Source organism: Phoxinus phoxinus (assembly GCF_949152265.1).
Source record: "Phoxinus phoxinus genome assembly, chromosome: 1".
NCBI lineage: Eukaryota > Metazoa > Chordata > Actinopteri > Cypriniformes > Leuciscidae > Phoxinus > Phoxinus phoxinus.
In genome coordinates, this window is record NC_136876.1 from 51,959,469 (window position 1) to 51,983,362 (window position 23,894).

The window sequence follows — 23,894 nt, forward strand, 5'->3', positions numbered from 1 at the left end:
TGCTGAAGCTGTGCATGATCAAATACTTTCCACAGCGAGTCCTAAAGGGACAAACGTGATGATGCTTATGTGTCTCATAACAAGGTCAAATGTGAGAACTTAGCATTTTAAGATAGTCAATGATATGCTAACGAGTACAGTGCACTTTAAGATGTGGTTTAACATCTTAACAACATATTTTTTAAGTCTGTATGACCAAAAATGACGGAGTATTTTAAATCTATTTTGCTGCTATGTAAAAAAAAAACGCGCGTTTGCTGACCCCAGAGGGTTAAGATAGTCATTGATATGCTAACCCATACAGTGCACTTTAAGATGTGGTTTAATGGCACGTTAAGATTAGTGTATCACAGTATTGCACACTTAAAAGTACACACGTCCTCCTCTCTTCATATTAGGATACACTCATCTTTGCCATAAGCACACATACATAATCATCTGTGTGATTGACAGCTAAATAAGAACGGCAGTGCTTTTGAAACCTCACGTTTGATGTGTATTTTAGGCCAGAGCTCAACAGTTAGTCCAAAGGAAACCATAGAAGAAGAAAAAGAGTGTTCCCGAACACTTTCATATATAGTCATCACGTCCTCCCTCTGTTCATCATTTGACTAACGGGGGATTTGTTTAATTAGTTGAGATTTGCGTTAAGCATTCATAATTAGCTGGAGAACACGTTCTTAATTTGCCCGTGAAACAAATGTGTCACGGCTGTGGAAATCAGCGACATCTAGTCAGACGAACCTCCGCTTTGAAGCTGTCGTTGGTGGCCTCGGCGTGACCGATCACGCTGGAGTTATCTGAGCAGAAGAAGGAGATCATAAACATCAGTCGACTGGAAATGATATTTAATAAATGCCCCCGACAGGCATTAGTGTGTGGCAGGTCTGCTGTTGCTTTAGACCGGGAACATGAACCGTGTGTTAAAGATGATGCAATGTTTCCATCACATGCTTCCCGGCATGAATGTGTTAAACACAGTCGGCGTGGACAAGGCTTGAAATGTTTGCTTCTATGTGATTGATACAGTTTAACGTTTGGCTCTTGTTTAAAGGGGTGGTTTCACAAGATGTAAAATAAGTGTCTGATGTCCCCAGAGTGTGTGTGTGAAGTTTTAGCTCAAAATACCCCACAGATATTTTTATATAGCATGTTAAAATCGTCACTTTTTGAGGGTGAGCAAAAACAGGTTTTGTGTGTGTCCCTTTAAATGCAAATGAGCTGCGGCACAGGGGGCGGAGCTCCAATTTCTCTATGGTTAGTTGATTAATTTATGTATTTGATGTGGAGTTAACTATCTTCAAGTCACTAGCTATGTGTCCATCCACACATTTTTATCCGAATGAAGTGATATCGAATGAAGAATGCCGTATGAAGACAGTCAAATTCGATTGAATTTCATGAATATCGATTCGGTCTCGGTCTCATCGGATTGTATCTTGATCGATATACGGCTTATGCGATAAACGCTGATGGAATAAATAATGCCGAATAAATAATGAATTGCATTTTGTCTAGCAAAACTTTGTTCGCAAAACTAAAATCAAATTTAATCCATAAATAACAACTAAAGTAAATAAACTACAATTTTATTGTATGTACACTTTTATTATTGTAATTCTGGAAAGTATTTACACAAACAATATTTCATCACCGCTCCACCTCAGCGAAACACAAAGGAGAAAGAGAAAAAAGCATGTGAATATGGGAAATGGGCCGTTATTGTGACGGCAATAAATATGATACAGTTTTCAAATATGTAGGCTATTATGCACAACATTAAAAATAATTTAAAATGACATCCTTTTGAGATAAAATGCAAGAATATACGAACCTTTTTGAATATACGTACGCGCGTCTAGCTTCCTATTTTTAAAATTAAACAATAAATGGAACATTATTTTCCGATTATTAAATTGAATACAAATTATTTTGTATTATTCCAAGCATAAGCCATTTTATTTACAGCAGACAATCATGTGAACAGCGTGTTCATGGGATTATAAAACTCGCTCCTACACCGTCATTAAATCTCCATCTGAATGCATGAGTTTTATCACTAGCTATGTTTCCATCCACACGTTTTATCCGAATGAGGTGATATCGAATGAAAAATGCCTTATGGAAACAGTGAAATTCGATTGATTTTCATGAATATCGACTCTTGAATTTTATGAAATGCTTTCGGTCTCATCGGATTTGATCTTGATCGATATACGGCTTATGCGATAAACGCTGATGGAAACGCTATTTGCCGAATAAATAATGAATTGCATTTTGTCTAGCAAAACTTTGTTCGCAAATGTTGGCTTGAATGTTGTGCGATTCAGTGCGAAAATGAACGGAAACACCTTAAATGTCTCAAATCAATTCGATATACCAATTTGATCACAAAACAGCATGTGACGTCATTACGCACAGGTTCTTATTCGCTTTAAAGCCGTTGGATGGAAACACACTTTCACCAGCATGAGGTTATTTACCGAACTTCAGATAATTCGATTGACAAGTGGATGGAAACTTAGCTATTGATTAGCATATTCTGTCATGATAATCTATAAATCGTGTTCCCGGGGGCGGGGTTTATGTAAATTTTAGGGTTGGTGATGTCACTAACCAATGAAGAACCTTATTGTAGTCTCTACCAGCCGTTTGTTGTAGTCCTTAAAAAGTGATTTCTGTAAAAGCAAATATCTCCCTTTGCTTTGAACTTTGAGCGTTGTAACTTTGCAGATGTTGTTTATGATCAAACAGCAACATTACACACTAACTACAGTTAGAAAAGTGAAATCATAATCAACCACCCCTTTAAAAATGAGAGCATCTGAAATGTTTTGTCCTCCGCAGGAACTTGCTCAGCGATAAGACACCGGCTAGACCCTTGTCCTCGAGTCCCGTCAAACACGACATCAAGGATGACGCAAAGATGGTGAGTGTTATCCAAGATCTGGCCTCTCAGCTTGAACTTCCTTCAATAAAACTCTGAAACCAACATGACCACAAAAATACAAAGCTGTAGACCTCACAGGAGTTTTTCACCGATCGGCCACACAGAATCACCACGACCTTTCAAACCAACAAAACTTCCATATCTGTGGGTTATAACCAGGATTGTTCCCATGTGTCCTGGTTTTTATCAGGTATTTGGGTTCAGACACCTTCCTGTAATGTGAGTTGTTTGCTCAATGTGAACTATCCCCTTCCCTCAGTCCTATTACGCTTCAACGGTATCCATTAGAATTGAGCTTTATTGGACATTTCCTCGCTTCTCATTCCTGACGAGCCAAAGCTGAACTCAGGAAAGTGAACTTGGAGCAACAGTGAAATTATATAGAGCCGGATTCTCCTGATAAAAACAGCAGCGCCTCGAAACAAAGAGCGGCGGGACGTCATGTGACCCTGCGCAGGAATTTACAGATGTGAACATCTGGTGTGCCATGAAGAGAGTATGTCCACTTCTATATCAAACATCTATAAACATTTCAATATTTATTTAATTTGTGGCAATATACATTATAAAATATATGTTTAGTTGGAATGCACCGAAATGAAAACTTTTGGCTAATACCGATAACCGATAATTATTTATATTTGAAAGCCGATAACCGATATATCGGCCGTTAAATCTAAATCCAAATTTTTATATATAATTTTTGAGAGCCTGATTACAAAAACAAAAGTATCACTATTAAAATCCATGTCCCAAACACACTAATTATAATGTTTTCATTATAATGTTATGTAGCCGACATGACACATGTTGCACTTTACTGTATTTTCTTTTTTTTAAGTGATTCCAATCATATTTCAAGTCAAACATGTTATGCCATCGGGAGAGTATGTCCATTTATATATCAAACATCTATAAACATTTTAATATTTATTGAATTTGTGACAATATACATAGCTTAATGTTTAGTAGGGATGCACCGATATGCAAATTTTAGCTGATACCGATAATTATTTATATTTGAAAGCCGATAATTATAACCGTCACCGATAACGGATAATTCTTTATATTTGAAAGCCGATAACCGATATATCGGCCGATAAATCTAAATCCAAATATATATATAATTTTTGAGAGCCTGATTACAAAAACAAAAGTCTCACCATTAAAATCCATGTCCATAACACACTTAATTAATGATCTCATTATAATTTTATGTAGCCGATATGACACTTTACTGTATTTTTCCAATTTTGAAGTGATTGCAATCATATTTAAAGCAGTTCAAAAGCATCATGTTGAACAGTACGCATCTGAAGAGTCTGATCTGAAGGAAATAATACATTATTTACCGACTTTAATATATCAGACAAATTTTCTTATCGGGCCGATAACATTAATAATGAATATCGACCGATACCGATATGGTGGCCGATAAATCCCTAATGTTTAAATGTTCAAACTTCTCTTTTGATTCAGTATCTTTCAGAGCTTACAATGAATAGTCAATATGTCCTTCCAAATGATAAAAATAGTGGATTAAAGTGGTTTTCAAAGGTCACATCACACCCACTATATATGTTCCTGACTGAGGAACGTTAGATTGTACTGTTATTATCATGCGTTGAGGCTGTGTAAGGCTTCATAATCTCTGCCCTTGTCTAGCAGGTTTAGTTTTAAACCCAGTGATGGTGGTGAATCTCCATCCCTGGACGTGGTTTTCCGTGTCTTTGTTCCTCACTGTGTTTTTCTCCTCAGGCGGAGGCTCACAGGAGGCTCGTCTCCTCTGATGATAGTGACTTTGAGGCTCGCTTCAACAGCTGGAACCTGGGGGTAAAGTCGGAGGATTTCTCAAATATTTCCCCCCTTATCCACCCATTCCTTTCAAATTCAGTTTTCAGCGTGTATTTTCATATCTGTGACCCTGGACCACAAACCCAGTCTGGAGCCGCACGGGTATATCAGTGGCAATAGCAATATACATTGTATGGGTCAAAATTATCCATTTTTCTTTTATGCCAAAAATCATGAGGATATTAAGATCATGTTCCATGAAGATATTTAGTAAATGTCCTACCGTAAATATATAAAACATGTATTTTTGTGAGTGAATGCAGCACAATCGTGAACATAAATGCAAAACTTTAAAGGAGATTTTCTCAATGTTTAAATTTTTTTGCTCCCTCAGATTCCAGATTTACAATAGTTGTGTCTCGACCAAATATTGTCCTATCCTAACAAACCACACATCAATGGAAATATTATTTATTCAGCTTTCAATTGATGTGTGGTTTGCTAGGATAGGAAAATATTTTTAAAAAATTACCCTTGTGACTGGTTTTGTGGTCCAGGTGACAGCGACCATTTCATGTGAACTGAGCCAAAAAAAAAAAAGACTGTCATGGAGACCTTCACTGATAATTTTAGCATTGATGACAATGGAAACACAATTTGCCTAATGGTGTGAAACAATGCTAATTCATCTCTGCACTTCAACGTGCAGTATTTCATCAAAAAACCTGGCCAGTTTAACAAGGTGCAGTGTCATGCCATGCGCATCTCAATGAGGTCGTTGGCATTCTTTGCAGTGCACACATGCTTTTCTATGTAAATTAGGCTTATTATAGGATCTTCACCAAAATCAGCGCTATATTGGTCCCATACCGTTATCATTGCACTATTGAAAATGGCCATTAAGTGCATTTTTAGCTATAACAACAGCAGTAATTCTTCAACTGATGGAGAAGAGTTTCAGGTTCACTTTATTTTACTGTGTCCTTGTTACATACATGTACTTACCGTAGTAATAACAGTAAATTATGCATAATTCATGCAACTAACCCTCAACCAAACCCTAATCCTACCCTAACCCTATAGTAAGTACATGTATTTGATTAATATTTCTCAGTACTTAAATATAATTACACTGTAACAATGACACCTTAAAATAAAGTGTAACCAGAGAAAAAAAAAAAACACACAGATAGGTTACATTGGTGTACATCACATTTTGTTATTACATTCGGAAATAATGTAACATATTGACAAATAAAACAAAACATGTATGAACAATTATAAATCACCTCAGTCCACGACAAATCATGTAAATTCACAACAGAACAGGAATGAAAAATATAAGTATAAACCAACCGTAAATTATTGTTTGTCATTCATTATAAACAGCATTTATTATAAATGTCATGCATCAAGCCTAAACACATTTATTAAATGAAACTACCTGCATGTGGGAAATACGCTGTACGAATAATCTTTTGCTCTCACGTACCTCTCTCATTCAGCATTAATACAAATGTTTTGTGTGCTTGACATTAATTGTGTTTTGGAATAGTGTTTATAGCTTGAAAATATTGATTGCCTAGACTTTCAGTGGATAGACAAAAAAATCGGAGATAATATAATATAATTGATATATATATATATATATATATATTTTATATGGCTGTTTTTCCCTGCGGTATCAAAATTGGTATTGAATATCGATATTCTTAAAGTCCCCCCAATCATTTTATCCCTTAAAACATCAAAATTTCAAACCAAAATGACATATGTAAAGAACAAATCCTTGAAAAAATGTCTTCATGTCTTAAAATGTCTTGAATGTAACTCGACACCCTTGCCTCATTTAGTATGCGTGGTTCTATGAATATGCAAATGAGCCCCGCCTCCACTCAGAGATCCACTGGTTGACGATCACACGTTGATCTGATTGGTTACAAGGTACTGTGTGACGTCAGAAACACCAGCGATTTCAAACCGTGTTTTTGAGACTGTCTTTGGTTCACTGCAGTTTTAATACTTAGCAATGCTGTCGACTTTGCAAGAATTTGTCTTAAAGCAGATTAAAAACACCACATAGACACATAAACAACATTAAAAGCTGGATTTGCACCACAGGGGGACTTTAAGGTATCTTATCAAAATTAGAAATTGCATTATCGTGACAACACTACGCAGCACATTTCAGATTTTGAAAAAAAAACACAATTTTGTACAGTATATATTCCAGAAAATGTCACTATCAGTGGCCGTAGTTAATTTTCAGCGCATCCTGAGTTTGAGTTCTTAGTTAAACCTTAAAATTGAACAAAAAAGAGAAGCATAGCATTGCTTGCCATGGATGACTACACCATGTGGGAGGAAAAATGTGCTGGAGCGATTGCTCAACACGTTGGCATGCTGAGTTCTTGGGTTCAAAGCGTTTGAAGCTTTATAGGACTGTGTTGGCCTCCACATTTCCTCAATAGCCACTTCTGACTTCCCAGCAAATTGCGAAACCTTGTTTCATCAGAAAGTTTATGCAGAAAAACAAGAGTCTGAACTGTGCTGTTATCAGAGAGTGTAGTGTTGAGATAAGTATGTGCACTAGTGGCTCCGGGCCCCTGTTTTCTGTGGGCACTGATGCTGGACTAATCGACATCTGCATCATGTGTGGACGTGGAGCGTAGCACTGGAAACCGATGCGATAACACACTCCTGCCGTCCAGCGCTGTGGCCTGAAGACTCATGAACAGTTCAGGGCCCGTATTTATCAAGCATTACTCACAAGAACACTGCTAAGAATTGACATAAAGGTGCAGTGTGTAATATTTAGGAGGATCTGTTGACAGAAATGCAATATCATATAGCCTACATAATGTTTTGAGGGGTGTATAAAGATCTTACATAATGAACCGTTATGTTTTTATTACCTTAGAATGAGCATTTCTATATACACACACATCGACATGTTTCTACGGTGGCCCTGAATGCACAAATGCGTTTCGTCACTGTGTTGTTCTTCGTGCAATGAAACTAAAGCTAAAGTCAGCGGATAAAACACTGACACAATGATAAACAGGTAACATTAATAATCGCAATAACGTATCATTAGTAAACCTAATTTAATAATTTATCTTTGCAAAGAATCCTCATTGCTACTCTCTGCTGTCTCAGATGACGACATCACTTCCTGTTGGCCACCGTAACTTCAGTTGGGTGCACTTCACAACCTCACCACTAGATGCGCTAAAACACTGCGCCTTTAACCCTCTGGAGTCTAAGGTGTTTTTGGGGTCCTTGAGATGTTTTGACATGACCTGATATTTGTATTTTTTTCAGTTGCTTATAAAAATATTAATGGCAAAGGTGTAATTACACTCTATTTAGCACGAACATGTCTATCATAATATGTGAGCAACATGCATGTACATGTTTGCATTTTTGAGAGAATATTATTTATGCGTGGTTATTCAAAAAACTCAAACTTAAATGTTCTGATATAAGACCACAAACGACAAACTTCACATATTCCCACAATACTTTTGACTAATGGATGTTGTCGGCTAAAGTGTTTACTTTAAAATGATCTGAAAATCATCCGGGCTAATCGTTCACATTAAACAATAGATTGATTTAAATTTTGTAAGACACTTTTTGTTTGGAAAGGCAATATGCAGGTGGGCGTGAATGATCCAACAAGGTCATGAATAATGTCCTCATTCACACCTGGAGAAGACAAAGAGCTGCTAATGCTGCATACTAATGAGCAATTCATAGGTGTCACTGAGCCACAAGATGCAAAGACAACACACACACACACACACACACACGTATATATATATATATATATATATATATATACACATACACACACACACACACACACACACACATATATATATATATATACACACACACACATATATATATATATATATATATTACTACAGAATTGGTTCAGAGTTGGAAACATCTTGAAAAAAGTGTATTTTTCCACAAACTGTATGCTTGCAAATTGTATAATATCCAAGGTAAACATTTCTAGTAATTGTGCAGTTAATTCTCATTCGTATTTTCAGAAAGTTTTTGATAGGCTATCCTATCAAAATTATCCAAAAATAATTTAAAGACAAGGCTTATATTGATTTTTTAAGATTTTGTTTGCACCTTGTAAATTAGGTTTTGATGTGGCAGTAAAAAAATTATAATCTATCCAAAACGAAATGTTGTCTTTCATATTTAGTCTGTAACATATTGTCTTTTATAGGCTAATATATATTAGGGCATAAATGTTAATTTGCAGTTTAATATGTTGCTTATCCAAAGACATTTTATTTCAACGTATTCAGTCGATTTTTACTCATCTCAGTAGGCAATGTAGATAGTTTCATTCACACACAGACACGCGCGAGCTGTAGTAGCTAAACAACAACATGCGTCTGTGCCGTTCATTCATTCAAACACAGAAACGCGCGAGCTGGAGTAAACAACAGCATGTGCCGTTCATTCATTCAAACACAGAAACGCGATTCAAATTTAAACAGTCTTTTGCGGTTTACAGACACCATTTCATATCGCGATTAGAACAAAGCACTTACTGATGATCTGCAGCTGGATCCGTTGTTCGGCTACTCCAGCACGTTTGAGGTAAAATTTCCAGGATTATCACGATATTATTATTCCTCACAGCGAGTGTGTTCTCCAGCTGTTGTGGGCGTTGACTGGTTTGCATGTGTTGCTTCAGATTATCTGTGTTTGAATAGCGCGCGCTCTTGATGGGCGTGTCACATTAGCGGAGTAATGAGGTGCCAGAACGATAATGAGACCGGCTGATTTCTCGCTCTTTATATATAGATTACATAAACAGAGAATATTTATTTTAGTTTTGAATTAGATAATCTAAAACTACACACTTAAATGATTACAGAGATATATAGCTCATGTCTGAGTGAATAGTATTCGCTGAGTTTTGTTTGAGTTTAGAGAAGTGCTTCAGAAAAAAAGTTCACGGAGACGGAGAGGCAGAAAGCACTCCCTGTTTACTTTCTTTATTTTACAAAAGCACAATGTTTTATTTCGATTGTAAGTGGACACATAAAAAAGTAGACATTTAACAGCTTATTTTTTCATATTTCTTAAGGCTGTATGACCAAAACTGACGGAGTATTTTAGGTCTATTTTGCTGCTATGTAAAAAAAAACGAGCAAAACGCGCCCACGCGTTTGCCGACCTCAGGGGGTTAAAGAGTAAAACAATTCTTGTTTGGGTCAAATATGGACAAACCCAACCAAGAGTTGACTTTTTTTAAATAAAATTTTAAACCCATCGGTTCCGCTTGTCCATATTTGACCCAAACATGGGTTGAAACAACCCAGCATTTTTTAGAGTGTAACCACTTGATAAACCTCTCGAGCTGTCTTAAATAACTAAGAGTAATTAGAAGTTTGAGCTTTAAGAAGTTTGATAACTTGCTTTTATACTTTAGTTTGAAAGTAGGAGTACGTTTCATGAATTTTCAGCACTTAAAACTAAAATGGCACTTATAAATATAAACTAAAGCTTGATAAATACGGGCCCGGAGCACTTATTGAACACTTTTTACAGGGTCATATTACATTCATAAAGTAGCAGTGTGTAAATTCTGTTGCTGCTAATCTCACCAAAATGTAATTGCAAAACAAGGACTGTTTGCAAATGGTTTACCAGACACTTCCCCAATCTTTGGTTGAGCCAGAACACACCGATACTATATGGCTTATAGTTGACTTTTCACACTATGTGTGGCACAACACACTTTTGAAACGTAACACCCAATCCTCTTTAGGCATGGTGTGAAACATTGTTTGTTGGGTCATATATATATACCAACAAACATACGTTTGCTCTGCTTGAGGCCCCTAATAGGCTCCGGCCCCTGGCTGAGAACCACTGTTTTAGACCTCATTGACAAGCATAAGCATCATTGCTGTGAAATACTATTCATTTTAATTATTTGTTACGCTTATATTACATCTGTCCATTTCTCCAAACACGTGAATAAAGTAGGCTCCGCCATTTTACTAGCCCAGGCTTTGTAACCAGTGGAATCTCATATACTTACCTATATTTACACCCCATAAAAATAAGACTGAGACTCGAACCCTTTCCATTATAAAATCACCTTAAAAGTGGGACTTTTAGAGGGATCGTCGTGATCATTACATTTGAAATAAATTCTAAGGCAAAATGCCAAGCTTGGGCGCCAATTAACATAAAAATAATGATTAAAATAAAAATAAAACATAAGGTGTTGGGTTTTGAAGTGGTGTAGTTGAACTTTGTGTGGATGTTTGGTGCAATTATGACTAGGACATTTCTTTCCTGTGATTTGTGTCATTTTGTTGTATTGAACTAGGGGTGAACCACATTAAGTCCTTGAATTTGAGGGTATTGGACCTGGAAAGTCCTTGAAAGGTCCTTGAATGTGAAGTTAACCGAGGTGTGGGAACCCTGTCTACGGTCACATCAGAGAGGACAGACTCATTGCTTACAGATTACGGGTTATAGCGACAAAACACAAACCCAGTGGAGGAAAGAAGAGTTTTTAAAAGGACGGGAAATGTCCTTGCTTCACACAATGCCTCTGTGGGCTCGAGGTCTGATGTGTGTAAACACAGCCAGTGTAGGGAAGAGACTGTACTTAATGACACTCTTTGAAGTCATTCCACATTGTTTATGACAAATAAAAGGAGGTCAGAGGTGGACGGGAGATGTTTGGGACTTACCAAAAGAGGAGGAGAGTAAAGTTGTGTTGTATTGTTTTATTTTTACAGATAGAAAAGCCCAGATATCTGCGTGAGAACCCTGTCCCTCTGTCTCCGGTAAGCCAAACAACATTGAAAACACACATTTACAGTTAAATCATTTCAATTAAAGCATGATTTGTTCAAGGAAACAGGCAAAATAAAGAACAAAAAACTATAGAACAAATATAAACAGAAGATACACATTAAGTAATCAGTGCTTGAAGTTTTTTAAAGCAATATAACAGCAGTTGAAAGTAAATCTAAATTATTGTGTACTACAAAAAACGCAAATACATTGGCCAGCTCAAAGCGTACAGCAAGGCACTGACTCCGCATTTCTGGCCATTGAAATAAAAAAGGAAATGCTAAAATTCATGCATGTACGTACTGTACATGCATGAATTTCAGCATTTCCTTTTTTATTTCAATGGCCAGAAATTTTCGGTGAAACTCGAAAAACTAGAATATGGTGCAAAAGTTAATTTATGTCAGTAATTCAACTTAAAAGGTGAAACTAATATATTATATAGACTCATTACATGCAAAGTGAGATATTTCAAGCCTTTATTTGTTATAATTTTGATGATTATGGCTTACAGCTTATGAAAACCCCAAATTCAAAATTAGAATATTGTGAAAATAAGCTGTAAGCCATAATCATCAAAATTATAACAAATAAAGGCTTGAAATATTTCACTTTGCATGTAATGAGTCTATATAATATATTAGTTTCACCTTTTAAGTTGAATTACTGAAATAAATGAACTTTTGGACCATATTCTAGTTTTTCGAGTTTCACCTGTAAAAAACACTTAATAAAAAAGGATCAGAAAGGGTAATCTTTCTCGAGTTCTTCATTCTAATATTTGGTGCTACCAAAACTGTAGAACTGTTATTGCAACTTTTTTTCTTAATCATTTTGGTATCGACAGTACTTGTGCATACAAAATATGAAAATTTTGGCCGATACCGATAACCGATAATTCTTTATATTTGAAAGCCGATAACCGATATATCGGCCGATAAATCTAAATCCAAATATATATATAATTTTAACCTAATTGCAAAAACAAAAGTCTCACCATTAAAATCCATGCCTCAAACACACAATTATAATGATGTTCTCATGTTAATTTTATGTAGCACTTTACTGTATTTTCCTTTTTTGAAGTGATTCCAATCATATTTCAAGCAATTCAAAAGCATCATGTTGAACAGTGCGCATCTGAAGAGTCTCAGCTGAAGGAAATAATACATTATTTATCGGCTTTAATGTATCGGACAAATTTTCTTATCGGGCCGATGACATTAAAAATGAACATGTATCGGCCGAAACCAAAATGGTGGCCGATATATTGTGCATCCCTATCTTTGACATCCCAAGTTTTTCCGTATTTGCTCATTTTTTGTCTGTCTTTTATATGAATAGATTTACAAGTCGAGTCTTGGCAGAAACAGCACTGTTTGTGACGAGACCTCCCCAGTGAAAGCCGATAAGGAGGTAAGAACTTGATGTTCTCTCAAAGTGCTTGTAATGTGCTGTAAATGTCTTCAAACTGGTCCAGTCCCCTATAGTTCAACTAAAAATGAACAATGACAGTCTCATTGCATGGAAAAGAACAGCATAATTCTGCTAAACGTCCTAATTTCTTCACAAAAGCAAGACATCCCCACGGGTTTGGGACGACATGATTAAATGATGACAGGATTTTCACTTAACCAGTGACTTTTTCTTCAGTGCTGCTGTCTTGTTGTGGTTTGTCACTTCTCCACTTCTTAAGTAAATGCTGTATGATGGCTGGTTGCTTTTAATAAACTCAAGAAAGCGATGCTGGTTGACAGCTTGCTCACACCTTACCAAAGCCAGCCTCTCTGAGTTTCGCTTGTTTAGGGACACCGACTTCTCCTAAGAGCTTTACAAACCCTGTTTGTGATGACAGTTTCCCGCTGTATGTGGGTTTAAGCTGAAAATCCCATAGAACAAGCTTCTCTTTGATGTCAGTTGCCTGGTATTGTTGAATATAGTGAGCGTGACCTGCTGTAATCACACTTCCTCTGGGAAGAGCAGTGCTCAATTAGGTCAACTTCAGTCAAACAGCATCATCTGTGTTCGTCTTCACTAGAAAACAGCCGTTTCCAGAACAGATAAACACTCTTTTGAATCGGCCCTTAAAGGGATAGTTCACCCAAAAAAAAAAAATTAGTCCATGATTTACTCACCCTCAAGTCATCCTATTTGTACATGACATTCTTCTTTCAGACTAATACAATCAGAGTTATATTAAATAATGTCCTGGCTCTTCCAAGCTTTATAATGGCAGTGAATGGTTGTTTCTGTTTTGAAGTCCATCAAAGTGCATCTATCCATCATAAAAGTGCATCCATCTGTCATAAAAATGCATCTATCCATCATAAAAGTGCATCTATCATCATAAAAGTGGATCTGTCCATCATAAAAGTGCATCCATCTGTCATAAAAATGCATCTATCCATCATAAAAGTGCATCTATCATCATAAAAGTGGATCTGTCCATCATAAAAGTGGATCTGTCCATCATAAAAGTGCATCTATCCATCATAAAAGTGCATCCATCCGTCATAAAAATGCATCTATCCATCATAAAAGTGCATCTATCCATCATAAAAGTGGATCTGTCCATCATAAAAGTGCATCTATCCATCATAAAAATGCATCTATCCATCATAAAAGTGCATCTATCATCATAAAAGTGGATCTGTCCATCATAAAAGTGCATCCATCTGTCATAAAAATGCATCTATCCATCATAAAAGTGCATCTATCATCATAAAAGTGGATCTGTCCATCATAAAAGTGGATCTGTCCATCATAAAAGTGCATCTATCCATCATAAAAGTGCATCTATCCGTCATAAAAATGCATCTATCCATCATAAAAGTGGATCTGTCCATCATAAAAGTGCATCTATCCATCATAAAAGTGCATCTATCCATCATAAAAGTGGATCTGTCCATCATAAAAGTGCATCTATCCGTCATAAAAATGCATCTATCCATCATAAAAGTGCATCTATCCATCATAAAAGTGGATCTGTCCATCATAAAAGTGCATCTATCCATCATAAAACAGCATCTATCCATCATAAAAGTGCATCCATCCGTCATAAAAATGCATCTATCCATCATAAAAGTGGATCTGTCCATCATAAAAGTGCATCTATCCATCATAAAAGTGCATCTATCCATCATAAAAGTGGATCTGTCCATCATAAAAGTGAATCTATCCATCATAAAAGTGCATCTATCATCATAAAAGTGCATCTATCCATCATAAAAGTGCATCTATCCATCATAAAAGTGCATCTATCCATCATAAAAATGCATCTATCCATTATAAAAGTGCATCTATCCATCATAAAAATGCATCTATCCATCATAAAAGTGCATCTATCATCATAAAAGTGGATCTGTCCATCATAAAAGTGCATCTATCATCATAAAAGTGGATCTATCCATCATAAAAGTGGATCTATCCATCATAAAAGTGCATCTATCCATCATAAAAGTGCATCTATCCATCATAAAAGTGCATCTATCCATCATAAAAGTGAATCTATCCATCATAAAAGTGCATCTATCATCATAAAAGTGGATCTGTCCATCATAAAAGTGCATCTATCCATCATAAAAGTGCATCTATCCATCATAAAAGTGCATCTATCCATCATAAAAGTGCATCTATCCATCATTAAAGTAAATCCATACAACTCCAGGGGTTATAAAGGCCTTCTGAAGCGAAGCAATGCGTTTGTGTAAGAAACATATGAATATTTAAAACTTTATTGACTAAAATAACTAGACACAAGTCGACTTACGCCACAAGAGTAACACTTGACGGTGTGTGGCGTAGATGTAGGATTAGCGTAAGCTTGCGGTTCAAACAAACAGGGCCAGGCAACAAACTCAAGCTCCTCCCACAATTCTCACACAAATTTAAGTTGTGCGTCATTACGCCGTGTTCGCCCGTAAATCGATGCGTACGGCCGTCTGCCCGAAGCTAGTTATTGTAGTTGATAAAGTTTTAAATATGGATATTTTTCTTACACGAACGCATCGCTTCACTTCAGAAGGACTTTATTAACCTGTGTGGAGCACTTTAATCATGAAAAATCCAAAAAATATACCCATTTACTCCCATAATAAGGCTTGGAAGAGCCAGGGCATTTTTTTAATGTAACTCAGATTGTGTTCGTCTGAAAGAAGAATGTCATACACACCTATGATGTCTTGAGGGCGAGTAAATCATGGGCTATTTTTCATTTTTGGGTGAACTATTCCTCTAAGTCTCCAGGGCTGGCGTTTGAAAGATTAAGCCACCACATTAACTCCACACACTTTTAAGCGGCGAGATTCTGAGATTAAAACATAGCTTTGCTGTGAGCGGAGTAGAGCGTGGTGATTAATAACAGGTGTCAGCAAGAGGAGCGTTTGGGTTAATGTCTGCAGAAGCGTTCCCAGGTAATGGGGTGAAGGGTGAGTCGAGCGCACCTCGGGAGCTGCTGGGCTTTGATGAGGGGAGATGGTGCATGCGTTGCCCTCCGCTGCCCCTGATTGAGACGACTAGCGTTGAGGGCAGAGTAACACAAAGCTCATTACCGCCACTACTTTTGTTCTGCGTTCTTGGCGTTCTTTTTTCTTGTTTACTTTTTCTTTGCGATCTGACCTGATGGGTTCTCTCTTTATTTCTCCAATACGTTTCCTGAAAACTGTTTTGCTAACTTATCTTGTTGTGGTGGGACACGTTATGATTTAAACTTTAGTAAAAACAGCATTAAAGTTAGCCTTTAGAGATCACAGTCAGAGAGTCACTTCAAAACTTACTCTGTGTTTTGTTTGGAGCATCACACAAAAAGATTCTAGTCTCGTGGCATTTCACAAGGCGGAGTTATTAATAATAATGCTAATAAAACAGGCAAATATGTGACCCTGGATCACAACACCAGTCTGGAGTCGCACGGGTATATCTGTGGCAATAGCCAACTATACATTGTACAGGTCAAAATTATCCATTTTTCTTTTATGCCAAAAATCATTAGGATATTAAGATCATGTTCCATGAAGATATTTAGTAAATGTCCTACCGTAAATATATAAAACATGTATTTTTGTGAGTGAATGCAGCACAATCGTGAACATAAATGCACAACTTTAAAGGAGATTTTCTCAATGTTTACATTTTTTTGCTCCTCAGATTCCAGATTTACAATAGTTGTGTCTCGACCAAATACTGTCCTATCCTAACAACCACACATCAATGGAAAGATTATTTATTCAGCTTTTATTCATCTGAATTTAAACAAATTGACCCTTTTGACTTGTTTTGTGATCCAGGGTCACACATAATAAAATATTATTTTGTAAAAACATACTGTATGTTGGTGAATATTACTGTTTATTATGTATTTGTGCACTGGTGCACTGGCGTGAAAATGTAACGTTTATGTCCGTACAATTACAGACCGATGTGTAAAACTCTCGGACATATTGTAAAGAGCATATTGTATGTGTACATCACATTTTTTTGGGGGGAAATCCAGCGTTTAGTCGATCCTAATAAGCGTTCATTGTCAGTTGTAAACACGATGGCTTGCTTTTTCCATGAGGGGGTTTGGCACCATAGCATCTTTGTTTGAAATTGTGTTGAATTCAACCAATCAGATGACGACTTTGCAACACCTAAAGTGTTTTCACAATTGTGTTTGCCATATTCAGACGTTCAGTCCATGGGTGTGTGGCGTCTGAGAATAGGATTACCCAGGGTTCACTATTTCAAGTGTGAAAAGCCCTATTCTGTGGTGTATTCTGCTTATTTGACAATCACATTTTTTTGTTTTGTTGCATTAACACATTTCAGTTCATAGAGCCAAGCCAGTGATTCGATTGAGATGTCATCAGTGTGTCTGGGGAAGCTTTCTGCTGAAAAGTCACCCATATTCTGACTCTGAAAATAGCTGGAATCACAGACTCAACCCGCAGTGTGGCGCTAAAACGTAGCAGACGTTTGGTGAAAACACTCCCTGAGGAAATGTGTGAAACCGATGCTGGGCAAAGAAAAGACATAACAGCTGCTCTCGTCTCCTTCGTCTCCTCCTCCCACCCTTCCATCTCTCCGTCTACTCTTCAAACAGCAGCGCATCTCTGTGAGCTTAACAGGAGTAAAAGCACCAATGTCATTCGCTTCACTGATTCCAGGGAATCTGAGAACCCGGAGGTGTGCGCTCGCCCGCCGCACCCTTTCAGACGAGAGTTTCAGAGCGCCACTGATGTAGTTTGACAAACTTTTTCTAAAAGCACCAATTGAAGCTTCAAAAAAAAAAAAAAGACAAGAAAAGAAAAAAGTGCCGCCCACGTTTGCGTCTGCGCTGCCGGGATGTGTTTGACTGCGCGGCTTCAATCAGTGCAATCTCGTCCTCTGACAGGTCTCATGTGGTCCCTGAGATTGCACTAGAAGAACCGTACGCGACGCGAGAGCTGTGTCTCAGGGTTGAGTGGAAGTAGGGCAGGTGACTGTAGCAAACTGTGTGTTTTGCTCTTAGAAGATCCTTTACAGCCTCCGGATAATGCTGTCAAGAGATACACTTATGCGTTTGGTTTCTATAAATTGCGTCTGGACATTTTAGGGTTTATTCATGAAGCCTGTCTGGATATTGTGAAATATATACTCATTAGGAGCTTCTAAGGGGCGTGATCTTCTCCCGCGCTTGGACTATATCTCAACCAGGGGCGTTTCCCTGATAATTTAATGAGGAAATAAAAACAATGTAGTATCAAATATGACATTAATCGTTCTTTTTTTCTAAAGTGACACTGTTCAACTGAAGTTATGGTCAACAGTTAAAGAATTAGTTCACTTTCAAATAAAAATGTCCTGATAATTTACTCTCCGCCACGTCATCCAAGATGTTCATGTCTTTCTTTCTTCAGTCGAAAAGAAATGAAGGTTTTTCAAGGAAAACGCTCCAGGATTGTTCTCCATATAGTGACTTCAATGGGGTCCGAATGTCGGTCTCAGTGCAGCTTCAAAGTCTCGACACGATCCCAGCCAAGGGTCTTATCTATAGAAAAACCAGCCGTCATTTTATATAAAAAATAAACATTCAGCCATTCTGCTTCTACCGACTGTTTATTGCCACAGGTATGCAAATGAGGAATGTTTAAGTTACGCCCTCATCCAAAAGCAGGGCGGGGATATGCAGCTCATTTACATTTAAGGTAGTATACACCATAACAGCTCGTTTTAAAACAGGCCCCAAAAATGACATTTTCAAATGGTTATAATAAATGATCTGTGGGGTATTTTGTGCACAAATACATTCTGGGGACACCCAAGACCAATGTTATATCTTGTAAAAAGAGACATAATAGATGTCCTTTCACGTCTTTTCGACTGAAGAAAGAAAGACATGGACATCATGGATGACATGGGGAGAGTAAATGATCTGGACATTTTTATTTAAAAGTGAACTACTCCTTTAAAGTGTTACCAGCTTTTGAGTTTTAACAGACCCTAAAGCGTTTGGTGGGGGGTAATTGAGAATAAAAGGGGGAAAGTCACATGACAGGAGGCCATTGCACTATGATTGGCTTATGCTGTTCACAAGGTAAATCTTGTTTTCATGCACATACCTGAAATTACTTGAAAACTGAGCGTTTTTTAGTGATAAAATGATCTATCTTATAATGGAAGTGCATTCTGGAATTGAATAGTCGTTTATGTGTCTTGTTGTTAAGAGGCCGTCTTCGATTACACATGCGCTGCCACAACTAACATAGATTGAGGGAGAAAAATGCACAAGTTAAATTAAGAAAAATCATTCTGCCAAGTTTGAATTTCTGCCTAATTATCCATAAATATGTGGGTCAGCTTTGAACAAAGTTCATTTGTGTTTTCATCCACATGCATTTGAGGGGAACATTTGGAGAATATACACTGTGCTCAACTGTAACTGGCCTTTTGTTTAATATGTGTTAATATTACAGTAATATTAATAATACGGAACAGAACTGAAGTGATATCTTTTTTCAATGCAATCGATAAATAAAACGTGGCACAGTGCCAGTTGCGCTTGTGTGAACACAGTGTTGCCATGGACAACAGTAACTGGACAACTGGATGCCTGTGGTCTGCAAGAGAAGCCGCTCTGCGCGTTTTCATTTGTGGTTTCGCTTTTCGGTAACAGCGAGTGTGTGTGTCGTCTGAAGGTTTTAGATCCAGTCACTGTTCTCCACCGTCAGTTTTGTGTTATACACACACCTAAAAAATGCTCCGCTCTACACCCAGATATAAAAACAGCTGTCGGTATTCGCTGAGTTTTGTTTGAGTTTAGAGACGTGCTTCAGAAACAAAGTTCACGGAGACGGAGAGGCAGAACGCACACCGTTTACTTTCTTTATTTTACAAAAGCACAATGTTTTATTTCGATTGTAAGTGGACACATAATAAAGTAGACATTTAACAGCTTATTTTTTCATATTTCTTAAGGCTGTATGACCAAAACTGACGGAGTATTTTAGGTCTATTTTGCTGCTATGTAAAAAAAAACGAGCAAAACGCGCCGGCGCGTGTGCCGACCCCAGAGGGTTAATAAAGATTCGACGGGTGAACTCGATTGGACTCTTGTTGTGTCAAAAGTGATACGATTTTTAAATTTATTCTTTGATATTACTTTTGTCACTGTCACTACAGTGACTGGCTTGACTCCTGTTGCACGTTCACACAGGCAGTATTTGAGACACTAAAGCCCTATTCACACTGGATTAGTATTACCTGGTGACCTCTAGTCATTTGTAATAATTGCTGAGGTTGTCTGTGATCTTAATCCCGTGCGAATCGGCCATGTCTGTAATTTGGAAAGTAAAAATTCCCCCCTAAAATGGCCGGGGTCAATTTTCTTAACATAAAATAACCTGATTGTGTTTGATCAATGTTCTGACTTGTCCAATTTCCAGCATTCATTTTTCATCTTGAATCAAAATCCTGTCTATTCATTATATGCATTTGAAATATAGGGCCCTATCTTGCACCCAGCGCAATTGACTTTGAACACCGACGCATGTATCATTCCTATTTTGCACCCGCGCACAGCGGACTTTTCCCTCCACAGACGCACGTCGTTAAATTAGGGAATGAACTTGCGCTCGCGGGGGCGGTTCAGCGCAAAGAGGAGCGTGTTCCGGCGCAAAACTGCCCTGGTGCTATTTTCCAGTTTTAGAAAGCAATTGCGCCACTGACCAGGAGAAACCCAGTCTAAAGACATTGGCGCGTTGCGCGTTAGTGATATGGTATTTTAAGGGCACGTGCTTGGCCATAATGTAGCGTGTTAACGCGCATCCACTTTGATTCTTTAATATAAACAGACGCAGCAGTTTTCATTTGTGCAAATCATACATTATTACAAGGAAAAATATTAACACACGAGGGAAATCATTGTTGTGTCCGTGAAGATGTGGAAAAGATCTATCTAGATTAAAAAAAATAAATCTGGATTAGCTTACACATTTACCCAAATTATTATACGCCTGTTTAACCGAAGCTAATTTGCGCAGGTTTCTCCCATCATCCCCAATGTCATTTCTCTGTGCTTTACGGTCCTGACGAGAACGTCGGTCTCCTCGGCTGTGAACCGCTCCTGGCGTGCGCTGGCAAATCCGCCGTTATAATAGCAATCCGCCGTGGAACAAGCGCGCCGGCTCTTAAAGGGAATGTGAGAGGACGCTCTGATTGGTTTATTGCACGTTACGCCCAAACCACACCTATGAATAATGAAGCGACTTCAGACCAACCAGGGGGGCAGTGTTCCGAAAGATATTGAAGCCGACCTGGGCGCCGCCATTGGCTAGCGGACCCCCACCTGCTGTTAGCATTCCATTGACTCCCATTCATTTTGGCGTCACTTTGACAGCGAATAACTTCACATCTGAGGCGTTTAAAGACACCGTTTGTCCATTGTTTATTTCTAAAGAAACACGAAAATGTATAAAAAGCTCCATTACCTTGTATCTTACGTTATGGCCCCGTAGAAGCAGTTTTTGTAAAAACAGGCTAACGATTGCGTCATACCCGCGCGACTCTGTCGCACAAGTTGAAAAATTACCGTATGGACAGGCAGAGAAGCTCGCAAGCAATCGGGAGGACGTGGAGGCATAAAGTCAAGGGAGAAGCCCACAGAGAGTGATAAAGTTGCTCCTGTTGCTAGCTCATGGACAGCAAATACCCACGCTCTCCGTCTCTGCGAGATTCGGAAGGGAATGATTCAGATTTCTCTCGGCACAGCTACTAGAAGACCTACAGGTTGCTCACGTCACATCTACGTCGTCAAGCTCAGTTTGAGCCTGCGCAGTTCGCCTTGCGATCAGGAAGTGATGCTTCTAATTGACTTCACTGCTCTCCGTTGAAACCTATGGGGTCGCTGTGTCCAGTTTATATACTGTCTATGAGACCAACCCCTTTTAGATTTGCGCCAGGCGCAAGAGTCGTTTATCCCGCCGGGAAAATAGCAACAGCGCCGGGATCCGCCCACAGAGTTACTTGTGCTTTGCGCTTTGACACTTGCGTTTCAGATCGTTAAAATAGGGCCCATAGAGTTGGATTCTGTTTTAATGTAAGTGTACCTAAAATAACAAGAGTTTTTTAACACTTTATTTTACAGTGTCCTTGTTACATACGTTACATGTACTTACCGTAGTAATAACAGTAAATTATGCATAATTACACGCAACTAACCCTCAACCAAACCCTAACCCTATAGTAAGTACATGTAGTTAATTAATATTACTCAGTACTTAAATATATAATCACACTGTAACAATGACACCTTAAAATAAAGTGTAACCAAGAGTTTAATATACAGGTTTGTGCCTGTTAATTTCTTTTTATTAATTAACCACTTCTTTTTTTATTCATATAGGATTTGTATTAAATCTATATTCGTTGAGAATCGAAATCGAATCGAATTGAGAGCTTGCGAATTGAATGGGAACATCCGAATCGATACCCAGCCCTAGTTCGTGTTGCAAATGCATTTACATGAAATTAATTTAGCAGATATTGTTATTTAGAGCAGTTTGCAGAATGTAAGAATAATCTTAAAGTGATGCTTAAGGTTTGGCTCTAAGGGACCAGCTGGAGAGCCAGGTAAAGAGTAGATCTGAAGGGACACGTGGTTGCTCTTACAGTAAATAGGGAAACTTTGGCTATAGCATTAGACCATTTACAGGTGAAACTCGAAAAATGAGAATATGGTGCAAAAGTTCATTTATTTCAGTAATTCAACTTAAAAGGTGAAACTAATATATTATATAGACTCATTACATGCAAAGTGAGATATTTCAAGCCTTTATTTGAAATAATTTTGATGATTATGCTATTAAAACCTTTTCACAATATTGTAATTTTGAATTTGGGGTTTACATAAGCTGTAAGCCATAATCATCAAAATTATTTCAAATAAAGGCTTGAAATATCTCACTTTGCATGTAATGAGTCTATATAATATATCATCATGCATCTCTTCATCATTCTCTTCATCAGGAATAAGCAATGTAATCGAATATAGCCGGTAACATCGTATTCTGTGGCAAGCCAAAGACTTTTAGGGATGGGCAACTTAAGTTCTCCGTTTTTCCTGTGCCATGTTTTGTAGTCCTTTGTAGTTTTTCTTGTTTATTATGTTGCGTTCACATCAAACGGGAGTAGAGCGTCTGGCGCGAGTGATTTCAATGTTAAGTCAACGTAAAGACGCGTTTACGCGCGTCTGGAGGTCCTGTAGCGAGAATGAGGTGTTTAGCACGGCGCAGTAGACGCGAATTCGCCTCATTCGCGCCTCCAGTTCGCGCACATGACGCGAATTGACCATCTGGCACGAGTGATTTCAATGTTAAGTCAACGTAAAGATGCGTTTACGCGCGTCTGGAGGTCCTGCGGCGTGAATGACGGCGGTGATCCACTTGTCCGTGTGACACTTCTGTCATGCTGCACTCCACTATATTCCTATGGGTGACGTCAAGCGACTTTTCCCGCAAAGCATTCCGGGAAGGCGGTGCTTCATTTAAAAAAATGCCGCAGGTCAAAAAGCTGGCCGATGCCCATCTTTATGCAAATGAATTCCGCGACGCGGCTATCCAATAGAAGCAAGCACATGGAGATGGGAGGGGAGTCTCTCTCGGGTCCTTTGTTCTAGACTGGCCGCTGGCTCAAAACCACGGCCATAGCGGTAAACTAGAGAAACGCCCATCAACGTACACATGTGGGGAGGTGTCGCGACACCACGCGTCATGTCGGACAAGTGGATCAGTACCGTGAGGCGTTTAGCGCGGCGCGGTAGAATGACGCAAATTGAGCG

The 23,894-nt window shown here is 38.1% G+C and overlaps 1 protein-coding gene across 4 annotated transcripts in view; it reads left to right on the plus strand.

Moving 5' to 3' along the window:
* cep112 (centrosomal protein 112) overlaps positions 1-23,894 on the plus strand; it is a gene marked incomplete at its 3' end in the record, with an annotated part of 233,392 nt that overhangs the window by 15,425 nt on the left and 194,073 nt on the right. For 3 of the 4 annotated variants that reach the window (XM_079622922.1, XM_079622921.1, XM_079622923.1), the window contains exons 5-8: positions 2,848-2,929; positions 4,709-4,783; positions 11,542-11,589; positions 12,944-13,015. In XM_079622922.1, the coding sequence (XP_079479048.1) occupies positions 2,848-2,929; positions 4,709-4,783; positions 11,542-11,589; positions 12,944-13,015 (277 nt within the window). The remainder of the gene's footprint in view (positions 1-2,847; positions 2,930-4,708; positions 4,784-11,541; positions 11,590-12,943; positions 13,016-23,894) is intronic. The other variant, XM_079622924.1, reaches the window with a different exon arrangement.